General features: G+C 38.4%; 1 protein-coding gene across 1 annotated transcript; it reads right to left on the bottom strand.

The window, feature by feature from the left end:
- Nucleotides 1–24096: 24096 nt before the first annotated feature.
- Nucleotides 24097–24873, bottom strand: LOC112735146 (cell division control protein 48 homolog C-like). The gene has a single exon (XM_025784714.1). It carries the CDS (start codon nt 24871–24873, stop codon nt 24097–24099), a length of 777 nt encoding a protein of 258 aa, XP_025640499.1.
- Between the last annotated feature and the right edge of the window lie 988 nt (nt 24874–25861).

Raw genomic sequence — 25861 nt, 5'->3', positions numbered from 1 at the left:
GTTGCACTCCTTCACAGCCTAGAAAGCCTTGTGTTCCACCTCTACTGGAAGGTGGCAAGCCTTTCCGTATACCAGGCGGAAGGGGCTCATCCCAATGAGGTTTTACTATATTTTCCAAAATACGCTTAATTTCTCTATTAGAGACTTCTGCTTGCCCATTGGTCTGGGGATGATAAGCTGTTGCTACTTTGTGAATTATCCCATGCTTCTTCAATAATCCTGTTAGTCTCTTGTTACAAAAATGGGTGCCTTGATCGCTCACAATTGCTCGTGGTGATCCAAAGCGACAGATAATATGGTTTCTAACAAAGGAAACAATAGTGTTAGCATCATCATTGCGGGTAGGAATTGCTTCCACCCATTTAGAAACATAATCTACAGCTAACAGTATATAAAAGTAACCATTAGAATTTGGAAATGGGCCCATGAAGTCAATGCCCCAAACATAAAAAATTTCACAGAAAAGCATAATCTGTTGAGGCATCTCATCCCTCTTGGATATATTACCAAACCTTTGGCATGGGGAACAAGATTTACAAAATTCAGCAGTGTCTTTAAAAAGAGTAGGCCACCAGAATCCACAATCTAGAATTTTTCTAGCTGTTCTTTGAGGGCCAAAATGTCCTCCACTCTCAGATGAGTGGCAAGCCTCTAAAATGGACTGGAATTCTGATTGAGGCACACACCGTCTAATTACCTGATCAGCACCACACCTCCATAAATATGGATAATCCCATATAAAATATTTTGACTCACTTTTCAGCTTGTCTCTTTGATGCTTAGTAAAATTTGGAGGAAAATGTGGCTAACTAGATAATCAGCTACAGGTGCATACCAAGAAACTACTTCAGATACTGCATGTAAGCTATCAAATGGGAATTATCATTTATAGGAGTGGAGTCATTCTTAATGTGCTCAAGGTGACTCAATGGTCTGCCACTAAATTTTGGTTACCACTCCTATCTTTAATTTCTAAATCAAATTCTTGTAGCAGCAGTATCCAACGTATTAGCCTTGGTTTGGATTCCTTTTTATCTAATAAGTATTTTAGAGCTGCATGATCTGAGTACACTATTACCTTAGTACCAAGTAAATAAGCTCGGAATTTATCCAGAGTAAAAACAATAGCTAGAAGCTCTTTTTCAGTAGTAGTGTAATTAGATTGAGCAGCATCTAAAGTTTTAGATGCATAAGCGATTACAAAAGGATCCTTACCTTCGCGCTGAGCCAGCGCCGCTCCTACTACATGATTGGAAGCATCACACATAATTTCGAATGGTTGGCTCCAGTCTGGTCCTCTTACAATTGGAGCTTGAGCCAGGGCGATCTTCATTTTATCAAATGCTTGCATACAGCTCTCACTGAACTCGAACTCAATATCTTTCTGCAGCAATCTGGATAAAGGCAATGCTACCTTACTGAAGTCCTTAATAAACCTCCTGTAAAAACCTGCATGGCCAAGGAACGAGCAGACTTCTCTCACAGAGGAGGGGTAAGGTAAACTAGAAATAACATCCACCTTTGTTGGATCTACAGAAATACCAGTATTAGACACAACATATCCTAGTACAATTCCTTGTCTTACCATAAAGTAAAGTTTTTCAAAATTCAACACAAGGTTTGTACTAACACACCTGTCTAATACTCTAGATAAACTATCCAAGCAAAGGCTAAATGAATCATCATATATGCTGAAATCGTCCATAAAAACCTCCATACAGTTCTCAATAAGATCTGAAAAGATACTCATTATGCATCTTTGGAAAGTAGCAGGTGCATTACACAAGTCAAAAGGCATCCTTTTATAAGCATACGTTCCAAAGGGACATGTAAAAGTGGTCTTCTCCTGATCTTCAGGAGCTATATGAATTTGAAAATATCCTGTATAACCATCTAAAAAACAATAATGAGATTTACCTGACAGGCGATCAAGCATTTGATCAATGAATGGCAAGGGGTAATGATCATTGCAAGTGGCTTGGTTGAGACGCCTATAGTCAATGCAAACTCTCCATGAAATCTGCACTCTAGTTGTCAGGAGCTCTCCATGCTCATTTCTTACTGTTGTGACTCCAGATTTCTTTGGCACCACTTATACTGGGCTGACCCATTCACTGTCTGAGATGGGGTAGATGATATCTGCTTCAAGTAGCCTAGTCACTTCTTTCTTGACAACTTCTAAGTTGGTGGGATTCAATCTTCTTTGAGGTTGATGGACAGGCTTTGCTCCCTCTTCTAAGAATATTCTATGCTCACAAATTTGGGGACTGATGCCTACTATATCCGCCAAGCTCCATCCGATTGCTTTCTTATGTTTTCTTAGCACACTGAGTAGTTGCTCTTCTTGTTGATAGGTAAGTTCCTTTGTAATGATGACTGGAAACTTTTGCTTGTCCTCAAGGTAAGCATACTTGATGTGTGGAGGGAGGGGCTTTAATTCTAATTTTTGCTCGTAGCTAGGCTCTGGATCATCCGGGGCTAATGATAATGGTAAAGGGTCTTCATTGTTTTCAGAAAGTGTCCCCACACTTGGACCTTGCTCCATGTGCTTCTCTTCCATTTCTTCTTGGTGAACTTCAGCTACAGTTTCATCAATAATGTTGCACTGGAAGATAGAATGATCTTCCAGAGGGTGCTTCATAGCTTCATTTAAACTGAAACTCAATGTTCTGCCATCTATCTCAAAGGAGTAAGTTCCTGAGAATGCATCCAGCTTGAACTTTGAAGTCCTCAGAAATGGTCTTCCAACCAGAATTAATGGTGGTCTTCTTGAGTCATTAGGGGGCATTTCCAGGATGTAGAAATCAATGGGAAATGTGAGCCCCTTAATGCTCACTAATACATCTTCAGCAATTCCAACTACTATAATAATGCTTTTATCTGCTAACACAAAACGAGCTGCCGACCTTTTTAAGGGAGGGAGCCTCAAAGTATGATATATAGACAAAGACATTATACTAACACATGCTCCTAAATCACACATACAATCAGAAAATATCACACCTCCAATGGTACAGTTAACCATACATGGACCTGGATCACTACATTTTTCAGGTATACCTCCCATTAAAGCAGATATAGAACTACCTAAAGGAATAGTTTCTAATTCATTAATTTTATCTTTATGTATGCATAAATCTTTTAGAAACTTTGCGTATTTAGGTACCTGTTGAATAACATCAAAAAGGAGAACAGTTACCTCGACCTTTTTGAATATTTCTACCATTTTGGGATCAAGTTCCATATGCTTTCTGGGCTTCCTTGCAAGTTGTGAAAAGGGGATAGGATGGGCGCGAATTGCAGCTTCTGCATCCCTTGGTGCTTCATTCTGTGGTTGAGCTTCCTCTTCTTCAACTATGTCTTATATGTCCTCTTCCTCTTCAACATCTTCCACTTCCACCACATCCTCTGCTAGTACATTTTCTGGTGTGCTTGGTTCCTCATGGTTCCTCTCCTATAATGTGGTTCCAGACCTCAAAGTGATGGCATTGATGCCACCTTTGGGATTAGGCAGTGGTTGAGAAGAAATTTCACTGGAGCTTGAAGGTTGATGTGTGGAATTAAGTGATGAATCCATCCGGGAGACGAGAGCTTGTAAAGTGGCAGTCAGGCCATTCAAACTAGAGTTTAGCTGCGCCTGCATATCCTGCTGTCCTTGTGCAAGAGAACGGAGCATCTCGTCATTTGATGAGGAATTAGAATAAGTGACCTGAGGAACTTGTTGTTGGTTGTGCTGGGTTCCTTGTGATTGTCTTAGGTGAGGTGCTCTGTAAGGTTGGTTCTGATTCTGCTGTCTGTTGTTGTTATTATTATTCCACCTCTGGTTTCCATTATTGTCTCTGCCTCCTCTGTTATAGTTATCCCTCCAGCCATGGTTAGAATTATCTTTCCAGCCTTGATTGGAGTTGTCCTGCCATCCGTGGTTATGGTTGCCACCTTGTTGATTGTATCCTTAATTCGAGCGGTCATAGAAGTTGTTTCATCTGCGCCATGACGCCTAACAGTAGAACAGGCTGTCTGGAAATCCCTAAGATGCTTAATAGGCTCTTGAGCAGGTAAGCCATGAAACTTGGGCATCAAGTTGATTAGTGCAGTCTTTAGTTTAAAATCTACAGCCAAAGTTAGGTGATGCACTTGATACGACTACAGTGTGAAGTCTGGGGCTCCTGCCTCCTGGAGAGTAATCTTCCTAGGTGCTGCCATGTCACCTGCACGTGAGTGAACTGAATTAGTAGTAAAGGAGCTTGTTTTGCTCTCATATGGTGGTTCAGATTTGCCCTCAGATGAGATTGTGAATCGATAATAATCACTTCACCACCCTCAGAGGCTAACCGACGTCGAGCTCGCCTAATACGCGAAAGAGTTCTTTCAATTTCAGGATCAAAAGCGGCTAAGCTCGGATCAGGCAATGAACGTGTCATTCAATGAGAAAAACATATAGCTCATGGTAACAAAATAAAAAAATAAAATTTGCAAATAAAATAAAATATGTACACTAATTAATAATCTAGCACACTATTGCAACTCCCCAGCAACGACGCCAAAAATTGGTGCGTGGCAGAAGTCAACCAATTAAGAGATTTCAAATAAGAGAGTAGCGTTGCACGTATAGCTCTTAACCAGCTAAGATCTGCCTCACCAATTTAAAAAAAAAGAGTTGTCACAAGTTTTAGAAATAAAAATACTGGGAGTATGAGTGCTACGTCGTCTGCCAACGAGTTGCAGGAAAGAGTGCCAATTATTAATCAGAAAATTCCCAGAAAGTTTGAGTTTGATAATGAATAAATAAATTAATTGAGAATTAAAGCAATAAAAATAAACTAAGAATAATTATTGATATTCCAAATAAAAGGCCTTGACTGGGGGAATAATTAAGTAGAAGTTCCATCCTTGTTGGAATCTTCTCAAGTGTAGTGTAAAGAGGTTGTTGTTCTCACTAGGTTAACCCTTACTGAATAAAAGAAAGTTTAGTGATTAAACCAACTCTTACCCGCAAATCCTAGTCCTTTCCCTTGGGAAGGTCCAGCGTTTGCAGATACAGAATTAGCCAACAACGTCCAATTTAACTAGGCACTTGAGCATTCCAACTCAAGTGTCTCTTCTTAATCAACCCCCATGTCAAGTGGAGAATCTACTCCATTGACATGAAATTAACAATTATAAAAATATAAGAAGACATAATTAAATAAAATTAAATAGAGAAAAAATAAAAATAATTCTATATATTAATAAACTCAAAACGTAACATACTTATTTGAATAGAGTCAATAATCAACTGAAAAGAGTAAAGAATAAGGAAACAAACTAAAGTAGTATCTTCACGGAGGTAATGGCTCTTCAACATCCACAATCCAAAGCAAAAGCATAAACTATCAAAGTAATCCTAATATGATGAATCTGAATGCGTGTGTATGCGTATGGTTGTGTCTCCTTTTGAGTTTCTGTACGTTTCCTAGCTTTAGTCTGTGTTTCTGGGCCGAAAACTAGGTCAAAATGCAACCCGAAATCGCCCTCATCGTATTCTGTTATTTTTACAGATCGCGCAGGTCACGCGTACGCGTCGTCCACGCGTTCGCGTCATTTAGCGATTTTCCTTGTCACGCATTTGCATCGTTCACGCGTTCGCGTCATTCGTGCAGACTCCAATCCATGCGTTTGCGTCAGGCACGCGTTCGCGTCGCTGCGACTTCTCCATTTCGCGTGTTATCGTGGGCCATGCGCTCGCGTCATTGCTCGCTGGTCATTTCCTTAGTTTCTTGTGTTCCTTCCATTTTTGCAAGCCTCCTCTCCAAATTCCAAGTCATTCATGCCCTATGAAGCCTGAAACACTTAACACACGGATCACGGCATCAAATGGGATAAAGGAGAATTAAAATACATAATTAAAAGTCTCTAGAAAGTAAGTTTTCAATCATAAACGCTTTTGGGAAGGAATTTTAAATACATGCTAATCATATGAATAAGTGGGTAAAGATTTGATAAAACCACACAATTAAACACAATATAAATCATAAAATAATGGTTTATCAACCTCCACACTCCTTCTCTATTTTGTGTGACCTCTCCTAGTTTCTTTTGTTCAACTGCTTGCAGCATTTCCCGTATCTCCTGATCATTCAGATGAGCCTTCTGAATCTCAGCCTTGAAATCACTAGAGACATGCAATTGGTTCAAACACATATTGCCTACTACTTCTCTGATGCCCAAGTTGAGATTCTCAAACTCTCTTAATAGCTTCTTGATAAACCACTATTTTATGATTTATCTTGTGGCCAATTAAGTGAATTTTATCAATCTTTCATACACTTATTCATATGATTTGCATGAGTTTACGTTTTTCTTCCTGATTTTGTGCTATGATTGAAAACATGTTTCCTAGGCCTTTAAACTGTCAATTTTAATTATCCTTTATTACCATTCGTTGCCTTGATATGTGTGTTAAGTATTTTCAGAGATTATAGGACAGGAAGGCTCAGAGGATGGAAAGGAAGCATGTAAAAGTGGAAGGAATACAAGAAGTTGAAGGAACTGCAAAGCTGTCAGCCTGACCCTCTCGCACTAAAACGACCATAACTTGAGCTACAGAGGTCCAAATGATGCGGTTCTAGTTGCATCGAAAAGCTAACGTCTGGGGCTTCGCAACAATATATAATTTGCTATAGCTTCCCTGAATCCAGGCGATGCGAATGCGTGGATCACGCGGACGCGTGACCTGGCAGAAACGCAATCCACGCAAACGCATGGACGACGCTTCCACGTCACCTTGCCGCGACCTTAACGTAATAGAAATCGCCCCCAGTTATTGGCCCAGAAAACTCAGATTAGAGGCTATAAAGTGGGGGAATGCATCCATTCATTAACATGTCTATCTATTATTCACTTTTCATAATTTAGATGTAGTTTTTAGAGAGATAGGTTCTCTCCTCTCTCCTAGGATTAGGATTAGGATTTATATTAGGATTTAAGATTTCAACTTCTTCTCAGGTTCAATATTCCTTTTATATTTTTATTTATTCTAATGCTTTTATTCGTATCTGACTCATGTTGCCAATTTGGCTTATGAATTCTTCGTATTTAGATTTGAATGTTTTATTTCATATAATTTGAGGTATTTCAGATTTGACTTTGCTCTGCTTTATTTATATGAATGCTTTTATTTAAATTTAGATATTTTCTCTCTTTTGGCTTTGGTTAAGTAATTGGTAATACTTAAGTTGTCAAACTCAGCAGTGATTGAAATTGGCATATTACTAATTGATTTGGATCGCTCTGAAGCTAGTCTTCTCACAGGGATTGACTAGGACTTGAGGATCAAGCTAATTAGTCCACTTGACTTTCCTTTGCTTTAGTAAAGGTTAACTAAGTGGGATTAAAACCCAATTCTCATCACATCTGATAAGAATAACTAGGATAGAAATTCCAAATTCTTATACCTTCCCAAGAGATTTTATTATTATTATTTTATTTTTCTTGTCATTTAAATTACTTGCTCCTTATTTCAAAAACCCCAATTTACAAAACTCATAACCAATAATAAGAACATACCTCCCTACAATTCCTTGAGAAGATGACCTGAGGTTTGAATACTTCGGTTATAAATTTTAAAGGGGTTTGTTACTTGTGACAACCAAAACTTTTGTAAGAAAGGAATTCTTGTCGGTCTAGAAGCTATACTTACAACGGAAATTTATTCGTGGAAATTTTAGATCGCGCGAGAGTTTCGCTCTTTTCAAAATGGTGCAATTGCCAGGGAATTGCAAACGTGTGCCTTATTATTGGTTATTGTAAATATTTTTCAAAAAAAAATTTTCAGATTTTTATTTTAAAATTTTTTATCTTATCTTATCTTAGTTTTAAATTTCAAAATTCAAACCTTTTTCAAAAAAAATCATACCTTTTTCAGATTTTTATTTCAAAAATTTTTTTTTGAAAATAGAAATAATTTAAACAAAAACTTAAAATTAAAAGAAAATTACCTAATCTGAGCAACAAGATGAACCGTCAGTTGTCCAAACTCGAACAATCCCCGGCAACGACACCAAAAACTTGGTGCATGAAATCGTGATCGTTCATTCCTTGGTAATGGCGTTAAAGACTTAATACGCACGTTCATAATCTTAGTTCTTTGTCACAACTTCACACAACTAACCAGCAAGTGCACTGGGTCGTCCAAGTAATAAACCTTACGTGAGTAAAGGTCGATCCCACTGAGATTGTCGGCTTGAAGCAAGCTATGGTCACCTTGTAAATCTCAGTCAGGAAGATTCAAATGGTTATAGAGTTTTAGTAATTAAAAGATAAATAAAATGTGAAATAAAGATAGAGATACTTATGTAATTCATTGGTGAGAATTTCAGATAAGCGTATGGAGATGCTTAGTTCCTTCTGAATCTTTACTTTCCTACTGCTTTCATCCAATCCTTCCTACTCCTTTCCATGGCAAGCTGTATGTTGGGCATCACCGTTGTCAATGGATACATCCCGTCCTCTCAGTGAAAATGGTCCAAAATGCGCTGTCACCGCACGGCTAATCATCTGTCGGTTCTCGATCATACTGGAATAGGATTCAGTAATCCTTTTGCGTCTGTCACTACGCCCAGCACTCGCGAGTTTGAAGCTCGTCACAGCCATCCCTTCCCAGATCCTACTCGGAATACCACCGACAAGGTTTATACTTTCCGGATCTCAAGAATGGCCGCCAATAATTCTAGCCTATACCACGAAGACTCTGATCTCACGATCAGGAGGCTAAGAGATATGCATTCAAGCTTGCTTTCATGTAGAACGGAAGTGTTTGTCAGGCTCGCATTCATAAGTGAGAATGGTGATGAGCGTCACACAATCATCACATTCATCATGTTCTTGTGTGCGAATGAATATCTTAGAGAAGAAATAGGCTTGAGTTGAATAGAAAAATAATAGTACTTTGCATTAATTCATGAGGAACAGCAGAGCTCCACACCTTAATCTATGGTGTGTAGAAACTCTACCATTGAAAATACATAAGAACAAGGTCCAGGTATGGCCGAATGGCCAGCCTCCTAAACGTATACAAAATGATCTAAAGATTAACAAAAGATCCCCTCATCTGTAAAAACAATAGTAAAAAGTTCTATTTATACTAAACTAGTTACTAGGGTTTACAGAGATAAGTAAATGATGTAGAAATCCACTTCCGGGCCTACTTGGTGTGTGCTTGGGCTGAGCATTGAAGCTTTCACATGTAGAGGTCTTCCTTGGAGTTAAACACCAGTTTGTAACCTGTTTCTGGCGTTTAACTCTGCTTTGCAACATGTTTCTGGCGTTTAACTCCAGAATAGGACAGAAAGCTGGTGTTGAACGCCAGTTTGCGTCGTCTAAACTCGGGCAAAATATGGACTATTATATATTGCTGGAAAGCCCTGGATGTCTACTTTCCAACTCAATTGAGAGCTCGCCATTTGGACTCCTATAGCTCCCGAAAATCCACTTTGAGTGCAGAGAGGTCAGAATCCAACAGCATCTGCAGTCCTTCTTCAGCCTCTGACTCTGATTTTTGCTCAAGTCCCTCAATTTCAGCCAGAAATTACCTGAAATCATAGAAAAACTCACAAACTCATAGTAAAGTCCAGAAATGTATTTTTATTTAAAAACTAATAAAAATATATTAAAAACTAATTAAATCATACTAAAAACTATGTAAAAATAATGCCAAAAAGCGTATAAATTATCCGCTCATCAGAAAGTCAGGTTATAGAACCTTCTTCCAAGGCGATTGAAATTAATGCTGAGGAGGGTGTACAACCTCCAAGGCATATCATGGTTGAAGACTTGGAAGAGGTTGATCAAGAGATGGAGACTAAAGAAGCAGAAGCACAGCCTCCCATGCCCTTGGTAAGCAATGAAGAAGAGATCAAATTGGAAGAAAGCTACCAAGAAGAAGAGGTTGATATTGAAGAAGCTTGCAAAAAGGTGGAAGGTATCAAGAAAGAATACACGGGAGTAAGGCCTGCAATTACCTTGCCAGCGTTGTTGGAGACCCCTCCCCCTAAGTTGCCATCATCCTTCACAACATTCAAGTGGATAAAATTCATATCCCTTAGCTTTCTAATTCCACTTGAATATGGGCTACTGGAGATAGATGGTCAACTTAGAGCTCTTTGTGGCATTAAGAGTCAGAGGAAGATAGTTAGTGGTTGGAGTTGTCAAGCAAGGTTCAACATGGTTGTGTGCTCAAAGTTTAAATGCAAGGGTTGGTGTAAAGCTCAACTGAATGGGTCTAGGAACTTGTTTGGCCGCTTTAGTGAGAATTTAGATTGCTTGCCACCCGAATGGAATCATGATGATCAATAAGAAGACGGGTGCAAAAGTAAGGTTTGGGACCCCGGGATTCAGTCTAGAAATTAACACTCTTGGGGCCTTGTCACTCGCTTTAACTTGCTTGAAGGCTTTATACGCCTAGTTTGGGACCCCGGAGGATATTGGAATTGCAAACATTGGTGGAGATTCCTGGATGAGTTCAAGCACAAGCCTCCATAACAAAGGGCTCCCCAAATGTCTAACTTAAGGACTTTAACTAAAAGTGCTAGGTGGGAGACAACCCACCATGGTATATTCTTTCCTTTTTGTTCTTAGTTTTATTTTATTTTATTTTCATTCGTGTTCATTCATAATTCCTGCATATTCACCTGCATTCCGCATTTGCATCTGCATATTGCATAAAAAAAAAAGCACGCACATGACGCGGAAGCGTCGCTGACGCGTCCGCGTCACAAGTGCATTAGGAAGAAAAGAAAAGTGAACAGAGAGTCATGCGAGAGCATGGCTGGAGGCGTGCCTTAGGCACAAACATGCCCACGCGACCGCGTCGCTGACGCGCTCGCGTCGTTTGCGAAATAGCCTCCCCACGCGTCCGCGTCACCCACGCGAACGCGTGGCCCTGTGAAATCGACGTAAATGGGTGTATGGCAAAAAGTTATGACGGAATGGGGCTGGACTCATGCTAGAAGCCCAAGCCCTCTCACGCGAACGCGTGCCCTACACGGCTGCATCGTTTTTCCAAAAATGGCCATCTACGCGATCGCATCAACCACACGACCGCGTCACTCAAAAATTTGGCAAAAAGAGTTTCGAACAGACAGTTACGCGAACGCGAGGCTGCACTCGTGCCAATTGCACAAATCAGGCCACGCGACCGCATAACCCACGCGTCCGCGTCACCTGATAAATATCACACACGACGCGACCGCTTCACCCACACGTCCGCGTCGCATGCGCCGCACAACTTATCCAGATCAGCGCTAATTATCTTATCTTTTCCTTTCTAATCCTAATTTTTTTTCTATCTTTTCTCCTTTCTTCTTTCTTTCTTACTTCATCTTTTTAACTTCTCATCCCTCTTCACTTCCATTCTATTTTATTTAATTTATTTGCATACTTTCATCCATTACATTTTAATTTTGGGTATATTTTTATTTTTTTTTCTAAAATTATTATTTTTTCATTGGTGTTAAAATTTTCTCATTCAACTGTTATATCTTTTTGAATTATTCTGGTGCTTCATGACTTGTTTTATTCTAATTGGGTATTATTATTCATAAGTCAATGCTAATTTTTATAATACTGATATTACTTTTGCATTGATATGCACTTACACTATTTTGCATTACCTACGCTCTTTTCCTCATTGTTGCAATTCTTGCACTATTGATATGCCGTATGCTTCTACTGTTTTCTCACTGCATGTTGTAGCTACCATGTAATTGTGACCTTTATTATTTGGCATTACCAACCCATATTTTATTTATTTTTCTTATCTTTATTTCTGGGTTACTTTTTTCCCTTTTGCTCTTCTTTCAGGATGGCCACCGAGGAAGGGAAAAGGAAGAACTTCTATATGGGGAGACAGGCAAGTCAATCTGCACAATCTATAGAGAAAGGCATCAATTGGAGCAGCCCGTCCACTTGTACATCTTAGCATGCACCGAGGACGGTGCAACTTTTAAGTGTGGGGAGGTCGATACCGATCTACATGGGTTAGCTATTCTCTTCTCAACACCAATGTCTTATTTTCTTCATTAGTTCATTGTTGCATTGCATAATAGATTGCATGTGTAGTTGATTGTTTGCATTTAAATACTACTTGGTTAAAAATAATAAGTTTCTTTCTAGGAACCTATTTTTGAAAAAAAAATTTCACTAATTTAAATAAAAAAAATTAAAATTTTTTATGTGTTAAATTTGTTTGAAGTTGTATTTGGAACATGGTTTTTGAGCCAAAGAACACACAACCTGTGAGATTTTGAGATTAATTACATGGTTACATTAGTTAACCATAAATATTTTATTCTTGTGTGTTTTCTTCTATAATTGCAATCTTTACTTTGTTCCACTCTATATGTCCATTATTTAGTGTATTTACATGCTTGCATATGATTGAGGCCATTACTTGTTTTCACTCACTTATCCCAAATAAGCTACCCTTTTATGTCACCCTTGTTAGCCACTTTGAGTTTTTTAACCCCCTCTATTCCATAACCACATTACTAGCCTTAAGCAGAAAAACAAAATAAAAATCCCAAGTTGAATCCTTGGATAGCTTAAGATAGATATTGTGTATAATTTAAGTATGGGAATTTAATGGGAAGATGGGATGATAGTAAAAAAAAGGGGGAATTAAATTGAATAAATTATTTGAAAATTTGGGAAGCATGCTCATGTGAAATCAAAATAATTAAATTACCATGTGCATTGAAAAAAAATATTAAGTAATTAAATAAGGGGATACAAAAAAAAACAAAAAAAAAAGAGAGAAAAATAATATTACCCTAAATGCAAAATAAAAAGAATCAATGCACATGGGACAAAATTCAAAAATAAGTTTGATACATGAGCATGTAATACAAAAGTAGGAAAAATTTGGGTAGCTAGGTAAAGCATTTTAAATTATATAAAGTATTTATATGTTAGGTGAGATCTTAGACTAATCAAGGATTCACTTTGTTAGCTCACTTAGCCTTATATATATATATACCTTTACCTCAGCCCCATTACAACCCTGAAAAGACCTCATGATGTTTGCATTGGTATACTAAATATTTGTTGATTGGTTAGATGAAGAACAAGGTTGAGAAAGCATGACTAGGGAAGAGTAGAGTGATTGACCCTAGACACTTGAGAGTTAAAGTGATATACACTACCAGTAAGGGTTCAATGCTTGATTCTATATTCCCTGCTTTCATAAGCTATCTTCTTACAAGTTTACTTGTTTTTACTGTATGGTTTGAATTAGTGGAATTTGATTTATGTTTGTCTTGGAGAAATTATTTATTTTTAACCAAGTAGGCAGAAGCATTTCACATTTAGTTGCATTCATATAGATAGAATTGCATTTCATACATTTTACCATTCCTCTTCACTCCTTTATAGCTTCTCTTGAGCTTAGCATGAGGACATGCTAATGTTCAAGTGTGGGGAGGTTGATAAACCACTATTTTATGGTTTATCTTGTGCTTAATTGAGTGGATTTTATCAATCTTTCATACACTTATTCATATGATTTGCATGAGTTTACATTTTCCTTCCTGATTTTGTGCTATGATTGAAAACATGTTTCCTAGGCCTTTAAACTATCAATTTTAATTATCCTTTATTACCATTCGATGCCTTGATATGTGTGCTAAGTGTTTTCAGAGATTATAGGGCAGGAATGGCTCAGAGAATGGAAAGGAAGCATGCAAAAGTGGAAGGAATACAAGAAGTTGAAGGAATTGCAAAGCTGTCAGCCTGACCCTCTCGCACTAAAACGACCATAACTTGAGCTACAGAGGTCCAAATGATGCAGTTCTAGTTGCGTCGGAAAGCTAACGTCATGGGCTTCGCAACGATATATAATTTCTCATACCTGCCCTAAAGCCAAGTGACGCGAATGCGTGGATCACGCGGATGCGTGACCTGGCAGAAACGCAATCCACGCAAACGCGTGGACGACGCTTCCGCGTCACCTTACCGCGACCTGAACGTAACAGAAATCACTGGAGGTAGTTTCTATGCTATTTTTGACCCAGTTTTCGGCCCAGAAAACTCAGATTAGAGGCTATAAAGTGGGGGAATGCATCCATTCATTAACATGTCTATCTATTATTCACTTTTCATAATTTAGATGTAGTTTTTAGAGAGAGAGGTTCTCTCCTCTCTCCTAGGATTAGGTTAGGATTTATATTAGAATTTAGGATTTCAACTTTTTCTCAGGTTCAATATTCCTTTTATATTTTTATTTATTCTAATGCTTTTATTCGTATCTGACTCATGTTGTCAATTTGGCTTATGAATTCTTCGTATTTAGATTTGAATGTTTTATTTAATATAATTTGAGGTATTTCAGATTTGACTTTGCTCTGCTTTATTTATATGAATGCTTTTAATTTAATTTAGATATTTTCTCCCTTTTGGCTTTGGTTAAGTAATTGGTAACACTTAAGTTGTCAAACTCAGCAGTGATTGAAATTGGCAGATTACTAATTGATTTGGATCGCTCTGAAGCTAGTCTTCCCACAGGGATTGACTAGGACTTGAGGATCAAGCTAATTAGTCCACTTGACTTTCCTTTGTGTTAATAAAGGTTAACTAAGTGGGGTTAAAACCCAATTCTCATCACATATGATAAGGATAACTAGGATAGAAATTCCAAATTCTTATACCTTGCCAAGAGATTTTATTATTATTAATTTATTTTTCTTGTCATTTAAATTACTTGTTCCTTATTTCAAAAACCCCAATTTACAAAACTCATAACCAATAATAAGAACATACCTCCCTGAAATTTCTTGAGAAGACGACCCAAGGTTTGAATACTTCGGTTATAAATTTTAAAGGGGTTTGTTACTTGTGACAACCAAAACTTTTGTAAGAAAGGAATTCTTGTCGGTCTAGAAGCTATACTTACAACGGAAATTTATTCGTGGAAATTCTAGATTGCGCGAGAGTTTTGCTCTTTTCACTTCTCTTCCTTAACCATCATCCAAGCAACACATAACATTTTTGGTTCAAAGCATTTGCCACGACATTAGCTTTTCCTAGATGGCAATTCAATTCAAAATCATAGTCCTTCAGCAGCTCCATCCATCTTCCATAGTGCATATTCAATTCCTTCTGATCAAAGAGACATCTCAAACTCTTGTGATCAGAGAAAACTTAAAATTTAACCACATATAAGTAATGCCTCCACACTTTCAGAGAAAACACAACCACATCGAGTTCTAGGTCATGAGTCAGATACTTCATTTTGTGCGGTCTTAAAAAGCATACGCTTTGACATTGCGGTATTGCAACAGCACACACCCCAGTCCTTTCAATGAAGCATCGCAATACACTGGAAAAGGATCATTAGGCTTTGGTAACACAAACACAGGCGCTGTAGTCAGTTTCTACTTTAGGTCTTGAAAATTCTCTTCACATTCTGATGCCTAAACAAACTGTGCATCCTTTCGAGTTAATTTTGTCAAAGGAAACACAATTTGTGGAAAACCCTTGATAAACCTCCAATAATAGCCCACCAAACCTAAGAGGCTCCTAATTTCCGTCACTGTTGTTGATCTTTTCCAATCCATCGCTGCTTCGACCTTAGAAGGATCCACCGCTATCCCTTGCTTACTCACCACATGGCCCAGAAATTTCACCTTATTCTTTCTAGAATTTGCACTTAGAGAGTTTTGCATACAACTTCCTATCTGCAGCATGATCCGCAAGTGTTTCGCATGTCCTTCTTTGCTCCTTGAGTAGACTAGAATGTCTTTAATGAAGATGACGATGAATTTGTCCAAGAAAGGACAGAATATCTGGTTCATATGGTCCATAAACACTGCTCGAATATTGGTTAATCCAAAGGACAATATGGCGTATCCGTAGTGGCCATAACAAGTTTTGAAAGTGGTTTTTGGAATATCCTTGTCTCTTACCCTTATTTGATGATATCCAGATCTCAAGTCAATCTTAGAAAAGACTCTAGCTCCTCGCAATTGGTCCATCAGGTCATGGATTCTCGGAAACAGAAATTTGTTCTTCATAGTTACTTTATTTAGTTGTCTGTAATCGATGCACATTGCATACTTCCATCATTCTTCTTTACCAGTAACACCGGTGCTCTCCACGGAGAAATGCTTAGTCGGATAAAGTTCTTACTCATTAACCCCTCTAGCTAAGCCTTAAGTTCAGCCAGCTCCAAAGGCGACATTTGGTAGGGCACAATCGAGATTGGTCCTGCCCCAAACACCAGCTCAATTGCAAACTCGATTTCTCGAGAAGGAGAAAATTCAGGTATATCTTTAGGAACACTTCTGGAAATTATTTTACCACCAAAATCTAATTCAAAATCTGTTCATCCCCTGACACACTTGCAGCCAAAAGAATGAAACCCTGACATTTACTTCCGCTACAACTCACCACAACAAAATTCAGATAGTATCCCTTCGCCACCACTGGTCCTTCGAACCCTTCAGACATGAATTGCATTGACCGTTCAGAACAATTGGGCAGTACTTGATGCTTTGACAGCCAATCCAATCTCAAAATTAGATCGAGACCAGGCATCAGCAAGCAAATTAGATCATGGACAAATGTTCAATGTTTAATTCGAAATGGGACTTGTTGATAGCCTAACCTAGTCCCCACAGCTTCAGAGGCAGAAGTATGCACTTGTAAGTCATATGCTAACATAGTTATTTTCAACCCTAACTCACTAGCTTTCTCAAATGATATGAATGAATGTGATGATCTAGTATCAAACAAAGCAGCTAAAATTTTACCACCAATCTCACAATTACCTCTGATCAGTGTGTTAGACCTTTCAGCACCATCAGTCGACATATTAAACACTCGTCCTTGCTGTTGAGCTCTCCCAGTATCTTGCTTCTTCTTTTTCGGACAATTCCAAGACATATGCCCAGCTCCACCATAAAAATAGCACAAACCCAGTCCAACTCTGCACGGAGTTTCCGGATGGTCACTTCCGCACCTGTTGCAAGTCAACTCATTTTGAGGTTGCTTCCCAAACCTTCTTCTTTGATGGTTGTTATTATTAAATCTCCGAGAGTTGTTCTGATCCTGAGGTTGTTGAGGAACATAACCTCCTTGCTTGAAAGTCTGACCCCTAGGTGCAAAGTTCCTTCCTTGATTCTACTAAAAAGGTACTTTGTGATCTCCTTTATCTACTGCTTCTCTCTGCACACAATCTTCAACAACTCTGCTCTTATTTACCAGTTCAGAGAAGGTCTTAATCTAAATTGGTCCTACTGTGCTCAAAATATCACTTTGGAGTCCACCTTCGTACTTGATACACTTTCATTCCTCAAAGTCCCCCAGAGCACCGTGAAAAATCCTTGAAAATCGACATAATTCCTCAAATATGTTTGTGTATTTGTCTACCAACATTGGACCCTACTTCAACTGTAGCAATTCAAACTCCTTAGCCATTCTGACTGAGTTGGGGAAATCATTTTTGTAAAATTCATATTGGAATGTGATAAATTCACATCTCATGGTATTTATTTGCTTTAATTGGTTGAATTTTATTGACTTCTCTTGCGTCTTTTCACTAAAATAGCATGGTTTTATGGATTCTTCCTAAATTATGTCTAAGAGTGAAAATATGCTTTTTAGGTCCTTAATTTGCTAATTTTTAATTCACTTTAATTCCATTCGATACCTTGATGTATTTGATGAAGTGATTTCAGGTTCACAAGGCAAGTATGGATGGAAGGAGTGAGGAGAAAGAATGTAAAAGTGAAGAATTCATGAAGAAATAAAGTTTGGAGTATTTTACAGCCATGCGTATGCACAAGCATTCATGTGTATGCACAATTGCAATTTTTACAGCTATGTGTACGCACAAGCATTGATGCGTACACACGATTGCATTTTTACAACCATGCGTACGCATGGTCAGACATGTGTACGCCCGAATGCAATCATGTGACTCACTTAAGAAAAACGTGGCTGGCAATTTCTGGACCTTCTCAAGCCCAATTCCAACTCATTTTTGAAGTATTTGAGGCCAAATTCAAGAAGGATTAAGGGGAGAGCAATTAGGTTTAGTTTAGGAACATGTTTTAGGTCATTTTCTAGAGAGAGAAGCTCTCTATTCTCCCTAGAATTTAGGATAGATTAGTTAAATTTCTCTTTGGATTTAGGTTTTGATACTTATATTGATTTAGTTTTCCTTGCAATTTCTTGTTATTACATCTTTATTCTCTTAGTTTCACTTGTTATTTCCTTTAATTTGTTGCTTTTTATCTTATGAACCCTTGTTGATTTAAATTTACATTTAATACAATTTGATGTTCTTATGTTTATTGATGTTTAATTGAGTTGTAATTATTGTTATCTTGCATTTGGTAGCTTTAGATTTTACTATTATTGCACTTTTATGATGCTTTTATTTTATGCCTTCCAAGTATTTGATAAAATGCTTCGTTTGGTTTTAGAGTAGATTTTAGCACTCTTGACTTGAGATTGAAGAAATGGGTGCCTTAATGTCATTGATGTCTGATGCCAGGGCATTTTGGCTAGTTTCACAAGCCATTTTTAGTTTGTTTTAGGGTAGTCTCATGCACTTTCTTGAGCATTGGTGCATGAAATTGTGATCATCAACAGCGCCAACAACTTGATACGCACAATTGTAATCTCAACTATTTTTCACAATTCCACACAACTAACCAGCAAGTGTACTGGGTCGTCCAATTAATAAACCATACGTGAGTAAGGGTCGATCCCACGGAGATTGTCGGCTTGAAGCAAGCTTTGGTCATCTTGTAAATCTCAGTCAGGGGGATTCAAATGGTTATGGAGAATTGATAATTAAAATATGAATAAAACAGAAAATAAGATAGAGATACTTATGTAATTTATTGGTGAGAATTTCAGATAAGCGTATGAAGATTCTTTGTTCCTCCTGAACTTCTGCTTTCTTATTGTCTTCATCCAATTATTCATACTCCTTTCCATGGCAAGCTGTATGTTGGGTTTCACCATTGTCAATGGCTACCTCCCGTTCTCTCAGTGAAAATGGTCCAAATGCGTTGTCACCGCACGTCTAATCATCTGTCCGTTCTCGATCATGTTGGAATAGGATCCATTGATCCTTTTGCATCTGTCACTACACCCAACACTTGCGAGTTTGAAGCTCGTCACAGTCATCCCTTCCCAGATCCTTCTCGGAATACCACAGACAAGGTTTAGACTTTCCGGATCTCAAGAATGGCCGCCAATAATTCTAGCCTATACCATAAAGGTTTTAATCTTAGATTAGAAACCCCAGAGATACACATTCAAGCTTGTTTGCATGTAGAACGGAAGTGGTTTTCAGGCACTCGTTCATAGGTGAGAATAGTGACGAGTGTCACATAATCATCACATTCATCATGTTCTTGTGTGTGAATGAATATCTTAGAGAAGAAATAGGCTTGAGTTGAATAGAAAAATAATAGTACTATGCATTAATTCATGAGGAATAGCAGAGCTCTACACCTTAATCTATGGGGTATAGAAACTCCACCGTTGAAAATACATAAGAACAAAAGTTCTAGGCATGGCCATGAGGCCAGCCCTCAAAATGTGATCAAGAGATCAAAAGATGAACTAAAGATTCCAAGATGAAAATACAATAGCAAAAGGTCCTATTTATAGAGAACTAGTAGCCTAGGGTTTACAGAAAAGAGTAAATAATGCAGAAATCGACTTCCGGGCCCACTTAGTCTGTGCTTGGGCTGAGCATAGAAGCTTCCACGTGTACAGACTTTTCTTGGAGTTAAACACCAGCTTTTCTGCCAGTTTGGGCGTTTAATTCCAGCTTTTATGCCAGTTCTGGCGTTTTGACGCCAGAATTTTTATGCTGACTTGGAACGCCCGTTTGGGCCATCAAATCTCGGGTAAAGTATAGACTATTATATATTGCTGGAAAGTCCAGGATGTCTACTTTGCAACGCAATTGAGAGCGCGCTAATTGGGCTTCTGTAGCACCAGAAAATCCACTTCGAGTGCAGGGAGGTCAGAATCCAACAGCATCTGCAGTCCTTTTTCAGCCTCTGAATCCGATTTTTGCTCAGGTCCCTCAATTTCAGCCAGAAAATACCTGAAATCACAGAAAAATACACAAACTCATAGTAAAGTCCATAAATGTGAATTTTATTTAAAAACTAATAAAAATATAATAAAAACTAACTAAAACATACTAAAAACTACCTAAAAACAATGCCAAAAAGCGTATAAATTATCCACTCATCAAACATTAGGCAAGTTTTTGGATGAAAATGCATTCATACCTTGATTCAAGCAAACATTATGAATTCTAGATAATTTCATGAGAATAATGCAAGGATTGAGTGATAAAATGGATGACGCATCATCTCATGATTTAGAGCAAGACTTTCATGCACTTTCTTTGGTTGATGATAGGTGAAAAGAAGCAGAGGAAGGGTAAGAAAGAAGTAGAGAAGGCAATGCTGGTGGCCAAAGTTGGCTCACCAACGTTGCTAGAAACATTATGTAAAAGAGGTGCAAACGTTGGAGGAAACGTTGGTGAACCAACGTTACCCCCAACGTCTTTGATAAGAATCTCAATTTTGGAGTTGGAAAATTGGTTGCGATGCACATGCGTGGGCGACACGTATGCGTGATTGTGGAAAATTGAGATTTCACGTGTACGCGTGGGTGACGCGCACGTGTGACAAAGCCAACGTTGGTGTGCAAATGTTGCCTCAAACGTTGGTCACCAACATCTTCAATAAAAGAGATGGAAAATTTTGATATGACGCGTACGCGTATTGACGCGCACGCGTAAGAATGAAAAATTAGCAAGTCACGCGCACGCATGGGTGACGCGCACGCGTGAAATGGCAAAAAACAGCTCTGATGCATATGCGTGGGCCACGCGCACGCGTGACCAGACAAACGTTGGTGCAGTAACATTGAGTCAAACATTGCTGACAATGCCCAGAAATCCTTTTTCAAGTAACGTTTGATGCAACGCTTTCATACAAACGTTGGTCACCAACCTTCTCACCAATGTCAAGGCCAACTTCAATTCCAGTAGCACCCGTGCAAGCTCATGAACGTTAGTTAACTCAAGCCCATATCAGCATCACTAAGAGTCACTCTCAACTAGCTTTAACAAGGGCCAAAGCCCACATCAAAGACTTGAAGACTGAAGGAAGAAAGTATATAAATAGCAAAGAGTTTGATTTAGAAAAAGGTGGATTAGAAACCTGGGGATTGATAAACCATTATTTTACGATTTATATTGTGTTTAATTGAGTGGTTTTATCAAGTCTTTACCCACTTATTCATATGATTAGCATGATATTACAATTCCTTCCCAAAATTATTCTATGGTTGAAAACTTGCTTCCTAGAGATCTTTTAATTATATATTCTAACTCTCCTTTATCCCATTCGATGCCGTGATCCGTGTGTTAAGTGTTTAAGGCTTCATAGGGCAGGAATGGCTTAGAGAATGGAGAGGAAGCTTGCAAAAATGGAAGGAACAGAAGAAACCAAGGAGATGACCAGCGAGCAATGACGCAAGCGCATGGCTCACGCGAGTGCGCGAAAAGAAGAAATTGCAGCGACGCGAACGTGTGCCTGACGCAAACGCGTGGATTGAAGTCTGCACGAACGACACGAATGCGTGACAAGAAAAATCGCTGAATGACGCGAACGCGTGGATGACGCGTACGCGTGACCTGCGTGATCTGCAAAAATAACAGAATACGCTGGGGGCAATTTCAGACTACATTTTGACCCAGTTTTCGGCCCAGAAACACAGACTAAAGCTAGGGAACATGCAAAAACTCAACACGCATCCACACACATTCAGATACATCGATATTAGGATTACTTTCAGTTTCAGATCTGAATCTAGATTAGCTTTACATTAGTAGTTTATGATTTTGCTTTGGATTTTTGGATGCTGAAGAATCATTACCTCCGTGAAGACATTACTTTAGTTTGTTTCCTTATTCCTTTACTTTCATTCATTACTCCTTGACCCTATTCAATTAAGTATGTTGCATTTTGAATTTATTAATATATAGAGTTACTTTTACTTTTAATTAATTTTAAATCTCTATTTTATTTTATCTTATTCTATTTATTATGTCTTCTTATATTTTTATGAATATTAATTCCATGTCAATGGAGTAGATTCTCTACTTAACATGGGAGTTGATTAAGAGGTGACACTTGAGTTAGAATGCTCAAGTGCATAGTTAATTTGAACATTGTTGGCTAATTCTATATCTACTAACGCTAGACCTTCCCAAGGGAAAGGACTAGGATCTGCGGATAAGAATCAGTCCATCACTTGACTTTCCTTTGCTCTGTAAGGGTTAACTAAGTGAAAACAACAACCGCTTTACATTACACTTGAGAAGATTCCACCAAGGATAGAATTTCCGATTAATCAACTCCCCGATCAAGGCTTTTTATATTCATAATAATTCTTAGTTTTATTACTTTAATTTACAATTATTTTAATTACTCATTATCCAATTCAAACCTTATGGAAAATTTCTAATTGATAAATTAGCACTCTTTCCTGCAACTCGTTGGGAGACGACCTGGGACTCATACTCCCAGTATTTTTAATTTTAATTTTTGTGACAACCCTTTTTAAATTGGTGAGGCAGACTTTAGCTGGTTGAGAACTATACTTGCAACGCATTTCTCTTATTAAGATTCTCTTAATTGGTTAACTTCTGCCACACATCAGGGATCCAGGATTGTAAACACTCTCTGTAAATTCAGTTTACTTTTGCAATGTACTTTTCAATTTCAGTTTCCTTTCCCAGAGCTATGAACAACTAAACCCCTTTTCATTGGGTTAGGGAGCTCTGTTGTAATTCAATGGATCAATAATAGTTTTCATTTTTTTCCTCTATCTTTTCTCTTGATTTTGATTGAAAGCTTTCGATCTTCATCCAATTGAACAATTGTCTCGAGAGAGAAATTGTTCATACTTCGATTTTCTTGGAACCTTGAAAGAGGAATGAGGAAATCATGCTAGAAATGCTTTCTCAAGTTGGACTAGGTTGGGGGTTGGATGGATATAGTGACATGAAATCCTACCAATACTTTGATCTAGAAAAACATGTGGTATAATCAGTGATCGTACTTCGACTCTTCCCATGAGCAATTAGATCAAGACAATGGGCAATAGTTCAAGCTTAGAGAGATTGGATTGCTAAGACATTGGGATCCAATCACCTAAGATTGTCAAGAAGATCAATGAATGCATTGATTGAGGAAGAGATGAGAATGAACTTGATCCGGAGAATGCAACATCTCCTAAGCCCAATGAACCTCCCTATTATGATCCCTCCCATTCTTTAATTTCTACTGTTTACATTTATGCTCAATTATCCCCATTTCCATTTAAGTTTCTGCAATTTAATTTCTGCTCCTTACATTCTGCAATTTATTTTCAGTTATTTACATTCCTTGTTATTTACTTTTCCCACCATTTAAATTCTTGCAATTCTCAATTCAATTTGGCTTAGTTCAACTAGAATACTCCTCTAATTAAAGTTGCTCAACCAATCAATCCCTGTGGGATTCAACCTCACTCTATTGTGAGTTTTTACTTGACAACAATTCGGTATACTTGTCGAGGGAAATTTGTAGTGATACAGATTTTCGTGCATCAAGTTTCTAACTAGATTGAACACTTTTCTTTTCTTTTAATCAGTTTTAATTTCAGTTTGTTTACTGCCATTCTCTGCAATTTAAGTTGTTTTTCTTTGTTCATTTACTTTCTAGCACACTAATCCACTAACTGTTTGATCAATTGCACTAACCACTCTAACTATAATTTTCAACAAGATTGAATTCTTCACTTGCATTTGCTTGTCTGTTTGCTGAGTGTATGACAAGTAGAAGAGGAAGAGCCTCAACCTCTTTTGATAGTGAACATGAGAGGACCTTCCTTAGACTAAGGAGGGAAGCAAGAGGTAAAGGCATAGTTAGTGAAGAAGAGTTGGAAGAAGATCTAGACATTGCTATGGAGGAGGAAGCATATAATCATGTTAGAGAGGGTTCTTGTAATCATGTTGGGCAAGAGAGAAGAGTGCTAGGATCTTACATCAGTCCCAATCCTGGGAACTGTGGAAGCAGCATCTTGAAACCTACCTATCCTTTTGGGAATAAATGTTTTTATGGCCAAATTACAAGCCGCCGTAATCAAGGCTTCCAAATCAGCACCGACATATCCTGGTGTAGACCTGGCTATGTCTTTTAGATCCAATGAACCCTGAAGTGGAAGATTGCTAGTGAGCAAAGAGAGGATATGTTCTCTCGATGATTCATCAGGAATGTCAAGAACAAACTCCCGATCAAACTGCCCAGGCCTTCTCAAGGCCGAGTCAAGAGCATCAGGCCTATTCGTAGCTCCAATTACAAGAACATAGCTAGGATGAACATTAGAACTGTCCGAATCATTAGCGGATTGCATACACCTACTTGATTGATCCATGCTAGCAAGTAACTGTGTAACAATTCTTTTCTCCATCTTTTGCTGTAAATTATCTCTTTTCGAAGCAATTGAATCAATCTCATTAATGAAGACGATTGATGGGGCAGTCCGATATGCTTTGGCGAAAAGCTCTCGGATATTCTCTTCAGATGCACCCGATACTCCAGAAACCAACTCAGTAGCTGATATCGGATAGAAGGGAACACGGGTCTCATTAGCTATGGCGTGAGCCAGTGTGGTCTTGCCACAACCGGGTGGCCCATGCAGCAAGATTCCAGTAGTAGGAGTATGACATAGCTTTCTTGGAAGCTCAGGACGATACCATGGAACAATCACTTCTGTCACCAGCTTTTTCAGAAGATCCTTCATCACCATACATGCCAACAATTTTGAGCTCAAACCACAGCTAATCACCCTTGTTCAGAACAACTGTTCATTTGGAGAAAATGCTCAAGAAGATCCAAACCAACATCTGACTACATTCTTGTGAATTTGTGACACAATAAAGGCTAATGGTGTTCACCCTGACACTTACAAACTGCTTTTGTTTCCCTATTCTCTCAGGGATAAAGCAGCATAGTGGCTAGAGTCCTTTCCAAAAGAGAGTTTGATAACTTGGGAAGAAGTGGTGAATAAGTTCTTGGCGAGATTCTACCCTCCCCAAAGAGTTAACAGGTTGAGGGCTGAGGTACAAACGTTTAGACAACAAGATGGGGAAACTCTCTATGAAGCATGGGAGAGATACAAGGAGTTGACAAGAAGGTGCCCTCTGGACATGATCAATGAATGGGTACAGCTACACATTTTCTATGAAGGATTGTCACAAGAATCAAAGAAGGCCTTAGATCACTCTTCAGGAGGCTCTCTCAATAAGAAGAAGACAATTGATGAGGCCATAGACATCATAGAAACTGTGGCCAATAATGAATACTTCTATGCCTCTGATAGAAACCCAAATAGAGGAGTGATAGAGCTGAGTCACATGGATTCATTGCTAGCTCAAAACAAGTTGATCACCAAGCAATTGGCAGACCTCACCAAGCAGATAGAGAAGAACCAAGTTGCAGTAGTCAATACTCAACCACCAGCCCAAGAAGAGTTCAATGCAGAGGAAGACGGTGATTGGGAGCAAGTCAATTATGTTGGAAACTCATCAAGACAAGCCTATGATCCACACTCAAAAACCTACAACCCTGGTTGGAAGAACCACCCAAATTTTGGGTAGGGAAACCAGCAAATCCAGAACCAAGATTAAAGACATCACAACTCCAACCATTACAATAACTCCACTTACTAACAATCCAATCAAAGATCATACCAACCCCACACAACAACTCCTACCAACCTCCATATCAACAATAGC

The sequence above is a fragment of the Arachis hypogaea genome, chromosome 13 (genome assembly GCF_003086295.3).
Source record: "Arachis hypogaea cultivar Tifrunner chromosome 13, arahy.Tifrunner.gnm2.J5K5, whole genome shotgun sequence".
NCBI classification, from domain to species: domain Eukaryota; kingdom Viridiplantae; phylum Streptophyta; class Magnoliopsida; order Fabales; family Fabaceae; genus Arachis; species Arachis hypogaea.
Note: the sequence above shows the minus strand (reverse complement) of the source record. Positions and strands in the feature narration are given on the sequence as shown.

Excerpts from the sequence above, each read along its gene's own strand:
- LOC112735146 (XM_025784714.1), bottom strand. The coding sequence starts at position 24,873 with ATGGTGATGAAGGATCTTCTGAAAAAGCTGGTGACAGAAGTGATTGTT.